The 15,366-nt window shown below is 51.7% G+C and overlaps 6 protein-coding genes across 6 annotated transcripts; 3 read left to right on the top strand and 3 right to left on the bottom strand.

Moving 5' to 3' along the window:
- Positions 1 to 932: 932 nt before the first annotated feature.
- Positions 933 to 2,521, bottom strand: MAA_06620 (Fungal transcriptional regulatory protein; the record flags this gene model as incomplete). The annotated part of the gene is made up of 4 exons (XM_007824618.2): positions 933 to 1,605; positions 1,662 to 1,786; positions 1,842 to 2,125; positions 2,176 to 2,521. The coding sequence occupies 4 exons, from the start codon at positions 2,519 to 2,521 to the stop codon at positions 933 to 935; spliced, it is 1,428 nt and encodes a 475-aa protein (XP_007822809.2).
- A 549-nt stretch (positions 2,522 to 3,070) lies between these two features.
- On the bottom strand, positions 3,071 to 3,841 carry MAA_06619 (short chain dehydrogenase reductase; the record flags this gene model as incomplete). Its single annotated transcript, XM_007824617.1, has 1 exon — positions 3,071 to 3,841. The coding sequence occupies one exon, from the start codon at positions 3,839 to 3,841 to the stop codon at positions 3,071 to 3,073; it is 771 nt and encodes a 256-aa protein (XP_007822808.1).
- A 2,463-nt stretch (positions 3,842 to 6,304) lies between these two features.
- MAA_11612 (DNA-binding protein) lies at positions 6,305 to 7,819 on the top strand (the record flags this gene model as incomplete). Its single annotated transcript, XM_011412527.1, has 1 exon — positions 6,305 to 7,819. The coding sequence occupies one exon, from the start codon at positions 6,305 to 6,307 to the stop codon at positions 7,817 to 7,819; it is 1,515 nt and encodes a 504-aa protein (XP_011410829.1).
- A 1,839-nt stretch (positions 7,820 to 9,658) lies between these two features.
- MAA_11611 (uncharacterized protein) lies at positions 9,659 to 11,626 on the top strand (the record flags this gene model as incomplete). Its single annotated transcript, XM_011412526.1, has 1 exon — positions 9,659 to 11,626. One exon carries the CDS (start codon positions 9,659 to 9,661, stop codon positions 11,624 to 11,626), a length of 1,968 nt encoding a protein of 655 aa, XP_011410828.1.
- Positions 11,627 to 12,743: 1,117 nt separating this feature from the next.
- MAA_06618 (uncharacterized protein) lies at positions 12,744 to 13,949 on the bottom strand (the record flags this gene model as incomplete). Its single annotated transcript, XM_007824616.2, has 2 exons — positions 12,744 to 13,524; positions 13,579 to 13,949. The coding sequence occupies 2 exons, from the start codon at positions 13,947 to 13,949 to the stop codon at positions 12,744 to 12,746; spliced, it is 1,152 nt and encodes a 383-aa protein (XP_007822807.2).
- Positions 13,950 to 14,254: 305 nt separating this feature from the next.
- On the top strand, positions 14,255 to 15,157 carry MAA_11610 (Condensation domain protein; the record flags this gene model as incomplete). Its single annotated transcript, XM_011412525.1, has 2 exons — positions 14,255 to 14,410; positions 14,465 to 15,157. 2 exons carry the CDS (start codon positions 14,255 to 14,257, stop codon positions 15,155 to 15,157), a joined length of 849 nt encoding a protein of 282 aa, XP_011410827.1.
- Positions 15,158 to 15,366: the final 209 nt, after the last annotated feature.

Below are 15,366 nucleotides of genomic sequence, written 5' to 3'. Positions count from 1 at the left end.
GTTCAGCATCACACTTGATCTCACATAAGAGCCCGATGAGCACGATTGCTTCGCCTCCATTCTGCTTGCTAGCATCCACGGGCCTACTCAAACTAGCGACCCTAGACATGAACCTGAACTGATGGCTAACTTTCAAGAGCATTATCAGTAATACCAACTGCGAGTGGGCTCTGCCTGGCCGGAAAGCCGATGCCAAGGGCCCCCATGATAGCGCCCGCGGTCGGAATAGCACATGGGTTTGCGATTCAATGCACTTCAGGGTGTTTGCAAGGCATCAAAATGAGATGCCGAAATCATGACTCTGAAAGGCCGAAAATGCGACATAGTCGCTGTTGCCAGGTGAAGATTTGATGCATGGTCCAACGAAGACGTTCGAGCTCAAACCTCGGTATCAAGACTCCAGAGCATCGACAAGTACCACTGGGCCAAGAAATATTTGACAGCAGGTCGTTGAAGAATCGGACAAGTCGAGACGAGAGGCGGGGGAGTTGAGCGCTGCAGGTGGCTGAACGAGGATCCAAAGCTTTCGAGCTCTGCGCTATAGTAGTCCGGATTTGCAACAAGACTGCTTGGCAACATGATAAATATAAGAGAACAAACGCTTCAGGATGGTATCGTCTCACCCAACGCAAAATGGTACTATTCCTGCATAGACGGCAGTAGAGCCTCGGTCCTAGGTTCCACCGACTGTCTGCGACGTTGACGGCAAGTGAATCCTTGGTTTGTTGTACAAAGCACTATGCTTCCAAGACGAATTGAAATCAAGCGCACTAAAGGGAGGGCTTCTCCAAAACGCAAACGATTATTTTAGCGAGGTGTATATCGCGGAGCGGAGTCCAGTACACAAGTTCTGCAACAGGGTGTAGATGTTGCCAGTTGAGTGGAGATGGGTCTAGGTCTAGCACAAAGGGTTAGAGACGAAAGTTTTAGGGTCACCGGTTCGTATCGCTCAAGATTGGTTGCCATTCCGACCAGAAAACCTTGTCTTGTTGCGTCTTGAACCAAAGTATATTCTCCAAGTGCGTCACCACATCATCCCAGCCGTTCAAGCCGAGAGATGCTTGAGCAGAGCGGGCCTCTGACGCAAACCACGCACCATCGATCGGGTCAAACGAGGATACCATTCCGATGGAGATGGCCCAGACTTTCAGCGAGTCCAGAATGCCGCCCTTTGTGGGTAAATACTGTAGCTGTCCTCTGAGCCGCTTTGCCAGCAAAGTGGCCATGTGCATGTGTGAATAATACGTGGTGCCGTGGATGATGAGCAGATATAGCACCAACGCCAGCCGAAGAGACTCGGATACGGCATGGTGGTCGTTGTTGCTCGCGTGGAGGGGTGGCTGTTGCAGGGACAGCAACTTGTGTATCACAAAGCACGTCAGATCGTGCAGCTCGGTTGTCGTGATTTTTCCTTGATGAAAAATATAGCGCAGACAAGCAAGCGCATCTCGCACGTTGGGGTCAATCTCTTCATGGCCCAGTCCGATGCTCCCTGGATCCAGGTGAGCCGACGCAAACTGCCATTGCAAACCGGACAGTATGCCGTCGCCGGCGACATGGTCGTGAATCCCAAATTGGGGCTGACAAGTAACCAGCATGGAGACCCTGCCAATAGCATTCAGCAAGATTCTCAAGAATCTGGGGACAAGAAGACGGCTCACCATAACACCATGCGAGCCGTCAGTGGACTTGTGTGTTTTACCCGGCCAATGCCGCCTCGCAGGCTGATCATTTTCTTGACCCCCTTGATGTGCATGACACTAGACTCGAAATTTCCTTTTCCGTGCTATCGTAGCAGGAGTCAGATGCGACAGGTACGAATTGCATGAGGGCTGGCTCACCTCAATCGCTGCCAATGTAACGACTGCGTTGATTGTCTCATCCTGCACCGCCGAAGATGAATGTTCAATCTTTTTTCTCAATTCGCAGACTGAGTCAACCATGAGAGCTTCCGATACAGCAAATCCCCTTTGCGCGCGTAGTTCTTCGTCAAGGGAAGCTGTTTGGAGAGAGACGTGGAAGAGAGCAGGGTCCTCGAGGGCCAAGGGCCACCACGAGACAATGAATGGATTTGTGTCGGTGTTCATGTCGAGAGGGTAATACTGAAATGCGATGCTCGACAGGACTGGACCAGTTAGCTCTCACCCACACGAGCAGAGGAAGAGGATTCACTACAGTGGCGAATAAGACGCTGGACATGGAGGCGAGGTAGCCTTGTTGGCGGGTAGGAATCAAACGGGTCGTAGGACGTGTTGGCCGGGTCAACAAGCCACACGGGCGACGCTGGACGCACTGCCAAGGATCTGGAGATATTTGGGTGTGAAGATGTCGCCAGAGTGTCGATTTCGTCGTCGCTGGGCCAAGAGGCGGTTCCCGAGGTGTCCGACGAGGTCAATGGCTGGTTGGCATAGACACACCTTGCTCTCCTTTTGATGCAGCGAGAGCATTGGGGCGTCTGAAGATCGCATCGGTGCTTTGCCTTGGCACATGCATCGCACGATCTCCGCAGGGTGGCACGCATGTTGGCGATGGCGAGGCGGTCCAAGTGTTGTCACGGCGCCTCGATTGTCGGAGGACGAAGTTGAATTGATGGGAACATTTGAAGCTATGGCATGAAGGGCGTATGGGGGCGATTTGGGTCAAGTGGGACGATGCCGGACAAGGGTCAATCGACATGGCACCTGGCACTGGTCAATTGACAGTGCTGGTCAAGTCGGTCGATCGATCAATTGATGGCATAAAATCAGCCCCAAAAGTTGGCGCTGCCGAATGCCGCCAATGTGTGCAATTGATTGACGTGATATTCGAAGAACGGCACATGGGACTGTCGACAATACGCATCAAATAGCAGCGCACTACAGAACGAGCAACTCGGCCATGGCGTCAATACATGTACGCTAGACTTGGCAACTATCGTCCCAAGCGCACCAGACTTGGCATTCAATAAAGATTGAACCGTGGCATCAAATTGATCATTGATGTCTGCGCAATGCACCATGTCCAGCTCCATGCACGCACCGTCCACACCAGGCTCTGGACAGCATCCGTGACCGCACAACCGCCGCCGACTCTAGTCTATAAAGAGCCCTCCGTTGGCACACAAGTGCTCCCCATTGATCCATCTCGCGCGCTCCTCGCAAAGAAAGGCCACGGCATAGGCAATCTCGTCGGGCGACCCGAGCCGCTTCTCGACGGGCGTCGCGGCAATGATGGGCCCCAGCACCTTCATCATGTCTTCTCCCGCCGCCAGGAAGCCCTCGGTCTCCGTCGGCCCCGGCGACACGGCGTTGACGGTGCAGCCATACTTGGGCGGCAGCTCCTTGGCCCAGACGCGCGTGAACGAGTCCACCATGCCCTTGGTGCCGGCGTAGATGGTCTGCAGCGGCGGCGATGCCCGCGCCGACGCCGACACAATGTTGACGATCCTGCCGCCGGCGCCGAGGTGAGGCAGCGCCGCCTGCGTCGCGAGAAACGTGCCGCGCGCATTCAGGTTGACCAGTTGGTCCCAATGCGCCAGCGTCTGCTCCTCGAGCGGCAAGTTGACGGCTAGGGCGGCGTTGTTGACGACAATGTCGACCCGGGAGTAGCGGGCGACGGCCGCATCCATCAGCGACGCCGGCCCTTGCACCGTGGAAATGTCGGCGCAGACGGCCATGCCCGGGGTTGCCAGGGCCGCCGCCGCATCATCTGCCTGTTCTTTGAGGCTGGGATAAGGATAGTTGATGACGACGTTGGCGCCGCGCGACGACAGCTCCTGGGCGATGGCGTAGCCGATGCCGCTGTTGGAGCCCGTCACCACGGCCACCTTGCCGGCGAGAGTCTGGGCTACTTTGTCCGCCATGATCTTTGTGTATAATGCGTATGTCAACGGTAGAGTTGAATCAAGTGCTTCAGGAATTGGTTACTATTGTAAATGGCAAACATGAAAGGAATAAACTCAGTCAGTGCTGTCATCAATCTGGTGCCGCTCTCACCCCGCCTTTGCCATCTGATGTCAGCACATGCAGTCATCCAACATTGAAGCCAACCAGACATTGAACATTAATCATCTGCCAGGTTCAAGTTGTTACACTGAATTCGCAGCTGACCTTTGTCATCATTATAAATCGGTCCTTTCTACTCCGTAGCTGTACTCCGTAGTGCAGATAGAACAGAATGATGCACGAGCGAATGACATTCAATGTTGCGACAAGTTGGACCGTCGACCCTTTCAATGTCGCCCTTGTACCACAGGCAGCGATTTCCGGTAGCATCAAGAGCACAACCTGTCTCTCCAGATGTCTTCATTTAGCGACAAGTTGAAATTTCCGAGCCCGGAAAATGCAGTTGAGACGACGGGGGACGTTGGTTTCGTCTTGCAGATGCTCAGCATGCGGTCTGCCTACACGTAAACAGACAACAAAACACAAAACAGTGCCACACGACACGACACGACGAGAGCGCGTCTGGGTGAGACATCGAGACTCACCCTAATGAGCGTCTCATACCAGCATGCTGGTATTTTCCGCAATAGGCCGAAAAGAAAATGACAAACGCCAGAGTCTCACGTCGCGACTCATCAATGCTGGATTGGGTTGGTCGGGCTGGAACCATCCGAGCCCAGAACCTGTCGCGCGCTGGGCAGTCTGCGCATCTTTCCAAGAAATAACCTCACAGTACGAATACATACGCCCATTTCAGGGACTTCACAGGGTCCCAATGTCACATTATGCAGGTCAAGACGGGACCGCCCGTTAGGCGTGAAGCCATGGTACCCTTGAGAGGTCCCTTCGAAAATTTTACGCACCAATCTTCATCTCGTATTCTGGTCCACAAACTCAAAAGTGGCGTTGGCCGCTTCATGTTTCCGTCCAGCGGAACATGAACTGGAATCCGATTCACCTCGGCAGCAGGATGGGAACGGTTGCCATTGAGCGAGTACAACACCCCGCGCCCGGGGGCACGGTTTGGCACGCGAAATGTGCTGGTATGAGATTTGTGCTAGCTTTTCTTTTTTTCTCTTTTTTTTTTTAGCTGCGGACTTCGGACCGCGCCCAGTTATGATTAGTATTTGAGACTACAACCGATTGGGGTGAGTGTCAACCAAGACATTGTGCATAGCGCCGAGTGATTAGTAGGGGCATCCGGAATCCTGGGAATGGGCCGAGACTGAAGTCGGATTATGAATTTACAACACGGAGCACACAGCAAGATCAACTACTGTTGAAACCGTCCGTCGTTCCCAGAAGCAGCCATGTAGAGGTTCAGGAACACAGAAAAACAGGGACAGGGACAGGGTCCCTTGGGCAACTGTTTCCATAACGTCTACGGAGTACAAACGGCTGCCATGGCGAGGAGAAACAGAGCTAAATGGTTATGCTCTTGGTGCCGTTTCGGCGGATCGGCGGCTAACTACGCGAGACAAAATGCTTGCAGTCGTATAGACTAGACGCGCCCGACATCGCTGCCTCACAGCATACATGGGGAAAAGTTGGCAATGCTACTCCGGAAGCTATTGCTTAATGTTGTAGTTTTTTGATAAGCAGTATAATCTGCAATAAAACTCCCCAACTTGACAACGCTTGGTAGACAATTGACCACAATCCCAGGGGCGACGGACCGCAGTAGATAAAGATGAAGATGGCCTTGAGTACCAAACATTGCTCACGAGTGTCATGGCGGGCCATGTATGGGCTGGGTAATTCGGGGACTTGCTACTAGTAGGCAGGGTATGTTTCAACCCTTTCAGATGGAATAAACACTTCACGATGCTACGGTTGCTGCCGCCGTAGGGATCCGTCCCGTCCTAGAGCAACCACGATTAATTTCGGCCAAGTCTTGGATGTTTGCATCAACGTTTCTCCCGCTTGGTCGATGTCAAGCATAACCTCTATTTTTTTTACAGTTGATGTCTTGGACTTGCTAATCACCCGGCCAAAGAAGCCTCCCTGCACTATTTCACGGGAATTTGAGACCTGCCCGCCCTGCATCGCCCGGAAGCAGTAGTATTGTCTCACCCCGCGACGACAGAACCTTCATTACACGTTTGTGTAAGATCATCCTCGAGCATGCTACCGCCACGCTAGAAGATCCGGCCAAGACGCCGCTAGTTATCGTGTCAAGGGGAATGCATCCGCTGGCGGCATCGCCCAACAGCAGAAACAGAAAACGCATAAGAATTGTTTGCTGCCCGGGTCAAGTCTACCCTTGGTCATCTCTCTTCTTTTCCTTCACCCATCACTCGTTACGATTTTTCACCACCATCGCTCGTTATTTCGTCCCTCCTTTTTTTTTCCCTTCTTGTTCAACATTCTGGTGACAAAACATGCCTACACATCGTGGCTTCTTGACAGCCTCTCTGGCGAAACTGGCACTCATTGCACCATTCTTGGCGCAGCAGGCCATTGCCGGTGATATCGAGGCCCGGACCGTCGAAGTTGTTGCCACCACGTATCTTGACCTGGGCCATTGCCAAAATGCATGCACTACCAAGAAGTGGCATGAGTGGCAGACACCAGGTCACGAATCGCCGCCATATGCTACACACACCATGCCTGCCAAAGAAGGTTGTGTGACTACATCGATATCTACAAAGCACCCCGAGTGCCAAAAATGTAGAGGAACTGTCTATGTATATGTACCAAAGACGAAGCACCATGCGAAGACTACCACGGTTACCAAGTCTGTTCACACCTCGACGCAGCACACCACTAAACCTACTACGGTCAAGACTTGGACCAGGCCCTCGTCTTCCAGCAAGCCTGTGACTGAGTCCAAGTCGTCTACCACCAAGAGAGAGCCAACAACTACAAAGAGAGAGACAACGTCTACAAAGAAGGAGTCGACTACTACAAAGAGAGAGCCAACGACTACCACAAAGAGAGAGCGAACGACTACCACAAAGAGAGAGTCGACGACCACGAAGACATGGACATGGCCTACTACAAAGAGAGAGTCGACGACCACGAAGAGAGAGTCAACGACTACGAAGAGGGAGCCTACGACTACTACGAAGAGAGAGTCAACGTCCACAAAGGCAGCGTCAACGACTACTAAGAGAGAACCAACGACCACCAGGACATGGACATGGACTACAACTAAACCACACTCTTCGACCAAGACGTCAGCTACGACGAAAGAGCCAACTTCATCTTCAACGAGGACATGGATATGGACATGGACTTCAAGCAAGCCACACTCTTCCACCAAGACGTCGACTGCGACGAAAGAGCCAACTTCTACGAAGACATGGACATGGACCACAAGCAAACCACTCTCCACTAAGACGTCGACTGCGACAAAAGAGCCAACTTCCACCAAGAGAGAGTCAACGACTACAAAGAGAGAATCAACATCTACCAAGCGTGAAACGACTACCACGAGGACATGGACATGGACAAGCAAACCACTCTCGACCAAGACGTCGACTGCGACAAAAGAGCCAACTTCCACTAAGAGAGAGCCAACGACTACAAAGCGAGAGTCAACGACTACCAAGCGAGCACCAACGTCCAGCAAGCGTGAAACGACTACCACGAGGACATGGACATGGACAAGCAAACCACTCTCGACCAAGACGTCGACTGCGACAAAAGAGCCAACTTCCACCAAGAGAGAGTCGACGACTACAAAGAGAGAATCAACGTCCACCAAGCGTGAAACGACTTCTACAAAGCGTTATCCTCGTCCCACTCCTCATCGGGAGCCGACCGTCGGTGATGCCAATGCAATGTGCGGCAATCACCAGATCCTCTCATGCTGTAATTCAAAAAATAGCGGTGGTCTCCTAAACAATGTGCTGGGCGGCCAATGCTCACCCATCAATCTTGTTGGTACGTGAAATTCCCTCCATTACATGCAACGGGTCGCACCATACTAACCCCCGCGAAGCTATCGTCCCCTTGCAAAATGCATGCACCAACCAGGTTGCGTGCTGCACAGGAAGCGATAATGTAAGTTCCCCATGACTATGTATATCAAGGCGTGACGTGTGATGCTAACCGCGACATGCAGGGTTTGCTCAACATCGCGTGCACCAATCTCCTTTTCTAAGCCTCGGCGGAGGGGTCTTGAAGCCGTCAGTCAAGTGGGCAATTTTCCTTTGCCAAGTCTAATTTATAGCCGTGATCGAGACTGTGTGAGTATGGCAGTGCACCGTTGAGGTAATGAATCAACGAGTATTGCAGTCTGGTCTGGTGCGGTAAACCCAGACCACGGTGCCAGGGCCGCCACCACAACCAGAAGAGCTGCCTGGTCGTTGTGCAACGGCAGCTTTGACGGGCCTGAACACGCAAGCACTGTGGATTCATGTAGGGTCTGGTTAATATGTTTTAGGCCAAGCTGTGTCAGGCTTGCTAGCAACTCTGGATAAACAATTTTCATGTTGCTCGGTACAGAGGTTGACATTATTTATTAATTTAATTCCATTTTTTGTCAAGTTATGCATCAATAATGCTAGTGGACTGTGGGGTATGCATGTGGGGCCGCCATGTACCGAGTGAGCCACCAGCCGAAATTCCGAGGATTGCGGGGCATAAAATCTCGACGCCTCCCTTGAACACCGAGCAATGCTCCGAGTCACCTTCAATCTTCTCCAGTTGTCGCCCAGTCAAGGGGCAAAGGGCGCTCCCCGGCCCGTGCTGCGTCCGGTGTGGCGAACCGTCCAACATTGAAGCCTATTATGCGGTCTGGTGCGTGAACAAGGCCCGCCGCTTGGCCGTATTGGGGCAATGCCAACGCAGAAACAACAAGCTCTGCTGGCGGCAAACCTGGCAGTGTATTAATTTCCCTTCATGCTTGCACATAGTTGCCGTGTTATGGCGCAAGTGGTTCCCCGTGGCTTTGCCCAGCTCCGCCAAAGCTGGGTTGCGTGTGTGATTACGCACAAGCTGAATCGCCTTGAACTGGTCAACCAGCATGGCCATCTCGAGGATTCAGTGTCGTGGTGCGAGTTGATGGACGATGAGTATATGTGTCGCGTATGTAAATCGACTACAAGTGCCCGGAATACCGCCATCATATTGACAGGATTCTACGCCAACATCATGTAGGAATTGAGTCAACTCTGGTGCAAGCCAGTGCCACTGTCGGCAGCTATTCATGGAATTCACCAGTGGATTAACCCTTGCCTGACTATTAATTCAGGTGGTTCGCCAGCTTCCCAAGTTTCAGCTAGCCCCTTAAAGCCTGATTCATGTGTTTTCTGGTCAAGGAATACTACTATTATGATATTGGGTACGTTGTCTTTGTCGGCCTCTCCTAGTCTCGGAAAGGCACCCGGTATACTGAGTCTTGGCCGTGACGCAGTCATGGATGTAGCTAAGCCTCTGAGAATTCAAAGTTGCTGGTCCTTGCTATAATATCCATAACTGACAACCGCAGCACGGTGCTGGTGCAAATCCAGGGTGGGCGATGTTCCGCTCCACCTCTGGTCTGATCATCTGATGTTGGCTTGGCCGTTGATGACTGTGCGTAGTAGTTCTTGCAAAAGGTGCTGTGGGAGAAAACATGTATTAAAGACCTGACTGCTTCGTCTGTATCAGTCGAGGAACATCTTGTCGAAGCATCCAGCTATTCGTCCTTTGCCGGCTGCCACTCGTGCGTCACTCTTTGTTTCGTTTACGTTGCTCCCCAAAAGTCCTTCTTTTTGTCAAGAGTCACCATTCTGGTCAACAAAGTCATGAAGTTGCAAACGGCTCTTTCTTTGGCGGCCCTTGGCTACGTGACAACCGGCTGCCTCCTCCCAGAGGAGCTGGAAGGTGGGAAAATCAGTCTTCGCCGGCGTCAGTCTGCGAGAACAAAAAAGTATGCGCCCATAGGAAAGGGGGATCGCTTTCAAGGCGGCAACAAGGTGCCATATGGTATTGGCTCCGACCCTGACAACTTTAAAGACGTATCCAAGTTGTCCATTCTCAGTGTCTCCGAAATCGAGTCAGCGCTCAAGGGTCTCGAGCAGGAATATCCCGAGAAAATCAATCTCAGCAAAGCAGACGACAAGACGTTTGAGGGCCGCGATATTTATTACGGAGTAGTCGGCTCCAACCAACCCCGTGTGTTTCTTACCAGTGGTGTGCATGCTCGCGAGCGTGGGGGGCCAGACAATATTATATACTTGATTTCGGATCTGCTTTGGGCGGATAAGCAAAACGCCAACCTCACCTATGACGGCAAAACGTATGTTGCTTCAGAAGTCCGCCAAGCGCTCGAAGTAGGCATCGCCATTATTCCCGCCGTCAACCCAGACGGGATCAACTACGATCAGACCCACGACGCCTGCTGGCGTAAGAACCGCAGACCTTTTGGAGACGAATTTGGCGTCGACATCAACCGCAACTTCAGAGTTTTCTGGGACTACGAGCGAATATTTCACCCCCAGGCCAGCGTCAGTATGAGCAACACGCCATCAGACGAAACTTATGTTGGGCCAAGTCCTCTCTCGGAGCCCGAGACACGGAGCATCACAAACGTATTCAAACGTGTCACTTCCCTATCATGGTATCTAGACTTGCATTCCGCTCTGGGCAAGGTTCTATATTCATGGGGCGACGATTATGCCCAGTTCAACGACCCTTCCATGAGCTTTCGCAATCAACGATACGACCGCCAACGAGGCCTCTTCCACGATGAATACAAGGAGTACATGGAGCAGGATGATTTTGACGCCCAGAAATCTGCCGCCGAGCGCATGGCCACTGCCATGAACAGCGTCGCCGGCAACAGCGCTCGCTACAAGGCTGACCAGACCATCAACTTGTACCCGGCTCTGGGCAGCACCGATGAGGCCATGGCGGGATATTACAACCAGACCTGCGGGGCGAGTCGAATCCATGCCTTGACCTTTGAGTTTGGGCAACGATCACGCAGCTGGGATTGCAACGACATATTCTACCCCGATGCGAGGCAGTACAGGGACAACATTGTCCACACCAATGTCGGTTTAATGGAGCTTCTGCTGACTGCGGCAGGAAAGGATGGTGAGAGTAAGACGTATAAATGTGAGAATGGGCAAGGCACGTCAGAAGAGCCCAAGCCCGAGCAGCAACGCCCGAACAATCCACAGGCACAATTGACACCCGAGCAGCGGGAGTGCCTCGCGAAAAGTCTGCCGGAGTACAACGCTTGCAGAGATCAGGCGTGCAGAGACAGCATCGCCCAGAAGATTAGAGATTGCGCAGAAGAGGCAACCAACGCAAAGAGCCAGCCCAAGCCCGAGCCGCCCAAGCCCGAGGAACAACCCCCGAAGAATCCAGCGGCACAATTGACACGTGAGCAGCAAGAGTGTCTCGCGAAAAGTCTGCCCGAGTACAACGCTTGTGAACCTAGAGATCAGGCGTGCAGAGATAATATCGCCCAGAGGATTAGGGATTGCGCAGAACAGGCAACGAACGCCAAGAACTCGCCTAAGCCCGAGCAACAAGGCCCGAAGAATCCACAGGCACAATTGTCACCTGAGCAGCGGGAGTGTCTCGCGAAAAGTCTGCCCGAGTACAACGCTTGTGAGCCTAGGGATCAGGCGTGCAGAGACAATATCGCCCAGAGGATTAGGGATTGCGCAGATCAGGCAATGAATGCAAAATCGGCAGGCCAGGGGCAAGAGTGCCCTCCGGGTTCGTCTTACAGTGCGTTTTTCGGCGGCTGTGCTAGTTGAGAATGAAGACAGGATATGCCTGCAGGTGGAAAGACATGGTTTGCGCCAGGGTAATACTCACAACTGTGCCGTTATCAATGGTTGCACGGAAACATTATATTATACCAGAGATTAGCCTGGCCTTTTATCCCTATTTGTAAATGTCTATCTGGGTGTGGATGGAAGAGTAATGAGACTGGATAGTTGCAAGTATACAAATAGTGTTTGTCTACTGTGATGCCGGAGTCGTACCGTTGCCATTCTTGTTGAACTTGCGATTACATATCCTTCAGTCCTTCTTTCGGGTTTTCAATACGCAATAAAAGAATCCAGATAATGTATTCCGGCCTGTTCTATCCTTACTACATCCTAATCCATCAATAGAGCCAGCTATATGACCCCTAGAGATCCAGAAGATATTTTCCTATCATTGTCAACCATCCAGATCGATAGGGCTCGAGATTATAGAAGATGAACGGGTAGCATTTGTCGCAGACAACTATGGAGAGTAACATTGAAAGCGCCGGGCGATCGTTCTATTTGCGCAAGTTGCACGCTGGTTGCCCCAAGTAGTGGAGTGTTATGTACGCTGGATGAATTGGCCCACGTTTAAGCGAAACTGAGGGCCGATAATACTGTTCATTGAGTTGGTTGTCGACTCGGGAAGCTTGGAACGGGACCTCGGGGCAATGGTCCCATTATGCCCGGTGAATTGTGCGCAGAGAGGAGCCCCATATGGTATCGAGGTTACGGAACTTGCGACAACGGAATGCAAGCTCTATGCCTCCATGCCACCAGGTAGGGAAGCAAAGCAGCGAATTAAAACTTGGGGGTGAGTCATTTGCGGCGTGGTGTCCTCTTCACATGTTGAAAATGATCAATCGCGACTTTGCTGGTTCGGCATACTATTGTCATCAGCCCTATCGGGTCGTCGGTTTAACAATTTTTAAATTGCCCTGAATCGTGTGACATTTAGTCAAGGAAGCTAGGTTTTATACCTGAATACTGATTGATGTTCCATTTTCCGCTCCGCCGCCGATCAGAATGTTTTGGGCCAGCTTGGTCAGATCAATGACAATACATGTGGCCATTCTAACCAAACGCAGAGAACGTCGTTTCTGCAACGCTCAAGAGCTCGTTACACTATTTTGCGACGATGATTGGTTTTATGGACAAGTGTGTCTCTCCGCCATATCAACACCACTGCTGCACCGACCGGGCCAAGGATCAAGGCACTCATCAGCCCGCCGACTATGATCTTCGCCTTGAAATAGCGTGCGCTGTCTTCTAATAGCTCCAATCTTACAGCCAAAGCCCACACAAAACAGGCAATGCTAATTAGCCAAAAGTCCCACTGCACAAACCAGAGTTGCCCTTGTGATACGGATGGCAATGGAGAGCCGAGCGCCAAGGGATTCCTTAGCTGACACATGTGTCCAAGGCTCCATGCTTCAGCTATCTCGGGCTTGAAGATGAAAGGAAGCACGGAAGCCGAAAATACCATGCTCAAGAAGTACCAGTACGATGCTGTGCTCCACAACAGACCGATGCCGTAGACCCGGTGCATGGCACCATTTCCCCGGCCGCCGGCTTGACGTGTCGATCCGAGAAACCGCTTGGCTAGAGGATCCAGCGCCCTTTGCACCAGGTATGTTGTGATTGGGAAAATTTCCCAAATCCTTACCATGTTGACCTTTTGGTTGATTGACAGGACAGAAGGGGCTGGTAGAGCCGCAAGAGCCCAAGGCAAAGCCATTCCGATGACGATGCTGATGGGTGTTGTGTAGAATACCTCTGGTGCAACATCATAATCGGACCCGCGCCAAGACGAGTTTCGTTCATTCAGCGACAAGGCGTAAAACAGAGGGCTCACGATTCCCAGGCCCAGGATTTGTCCTAATGACGCCATTGTTGTGAAGCTATAAGATCAGCCTAGTGTCAACGCCGAGGGCAACGTGCAACGGGATGCTTACAAGGCAGGTATGCGGTCCTTGTTCCCCTTTCGACGGCTCTCAATCATGCCCAGAATCCAGATTCCCACTGCGGAGCCGCTGAAGGGAATCATGAGTAAAGACATGTCAGCCCTCGATCCGTCGACCAGATCGTAGAAAAACACTGTGAAGCCATCCAGCAACGCGTCCAACCAGTTCCAGCCTGTCAATGTGGTGTCATATGGGGAGGACTCTGCCCCAATCTTTCGCTGCGATGCCTGGAGAAGCATTGCACTGAATAGGCCATTTGAAATCGGAAATGCGAGCAATGCAAAAATGCCGAGAACCGTGAGAGTGAAGAGAATTATTACGGGAGTAGCTCCGCGTAGAGAAGTGGGTTGTGGCGAGGCCATTTCCGACAGACTGAATGAGGGTATTTGCAAGATCTGGAGGGCAAGTCAAAATTGTACGAAAGCTCTGTTGAGGTATCAATCGCAATGCGAAGACCATCTACTATGTAGGGGTCACCAATGACCACAACTGCTGAGCTCGAAACACTTCCGGACGTCTTTGACCCCGGACCGGGGAAGATCACTCATCTAACCCGGGCGGACTTATTCCCAGCCAAGATATAAGAAGCGAGCTAGTTTCGGGAGAGAATACTTTCCCATGTGTCTCTCTAGTCGAATATGCTATGGGTAAACTTGCTTCTTTTGCCATGGCCTCGACTCGTTCACGGCCAAAGGTTTCGTTGCTTTTAGCTGTGCCTTTAAGCACTGTGCTTTTCTTGTTTGCGCTGTTTGCATTTACCGGCGTGCCTAGATTTCGAGCAGACCCGTCCTTGGGAGTGTTTTCATTGTTCAGGACTTTGGAAGTAGGAAATTGTCCCCATATTAGACAAGTCGAGATGGCTAACATGTACATATAGACGGGCACCAATATTATTGATCATAGAAAAGAAACAGCGCCTCGATGGCTGTACCATGGATTACACGCTGGTCCGGCTATGGTATGGTGTGTGGCGATTCCACTGCAGCATATTGATGGCCTTCGAATGAAGTGGCCCATCTTTCATCGCATCAACGGATATACGGCCTTGACCGTCTCTTTGATCCAGTCCATTAGCGGAGTCTTGTTCCTCATCTACGGATACGCCTACACTCACCAGAACCTACTCCATATCCATTATTTGTGCATCCGGGGTAAATGGATTCCGCCATTCCTCTGGCCAACTTTTGAAGCTGGCTTGTGGGTTTATGCGCCGATATTTGTTTTTACATTGGCGCGAACCGTCCAAACAGCCCGGTCCAGAAACTTGGCCCAGCATCGCAAATGGGCGGTACTGCATACTATTGCTGGCTATGTTATTGCCATCAACAGGCTCAACCTCACCGTGTTACTTGCCTTGGGGGATATTCTGACGTGGCTGCCTGTTCGTACCAGGGAGTTTTTATTGGGTTCTCCATCTTTCACAGAAGTCGTTGACATGGAAATAAGCGCCTTTGCAGGAGCCGCGGCTTACGCCTATGTTATAGCCGGCATTTGGGCTGTCACGCAGGTCACCCAGAGAGGTCAAACACCCAGCCGTAAAGCTGTGCTCGAAAAGGCGACGGAGTCATGAAACTAGGGTCGTTTTGTATAGTGTCCTTGGGGTTCATTAATGGCAGAGCAGCGTGATTTTGATGGCCGCAGAGCCTGGCATGAGCGCTGCATCAGACCGTCTATGCTTGGAGTATCTCGCATTACAATGCTTCATCTTGGTGCCCTACTCTTCTCTCTCCTGGTCGCATCTCTCACCACTAGTCAGGATTCTTCATGGCATGTCTGTTT

The sequence above is a fragment of the Metarhizium robertsii genome (assembly GCF_000187425.2).
Source record: "Metarhizium robertsii ARSEF 23 chromosome Unknown MAA_Scf_11, whole genome shotgun sequence".
NCBI lineage: Eukaryota > Fungi > Ascomycota > Sordariomycetes > Hypocreales > Clavicipitaceae > Metarhizium > Metarhizium robertsii.
The sequence above is the reverse complement of the archived record's forward strand: the minus strand, read 5'-3'. Positions and strand labels throughout refer to the sequence as shown.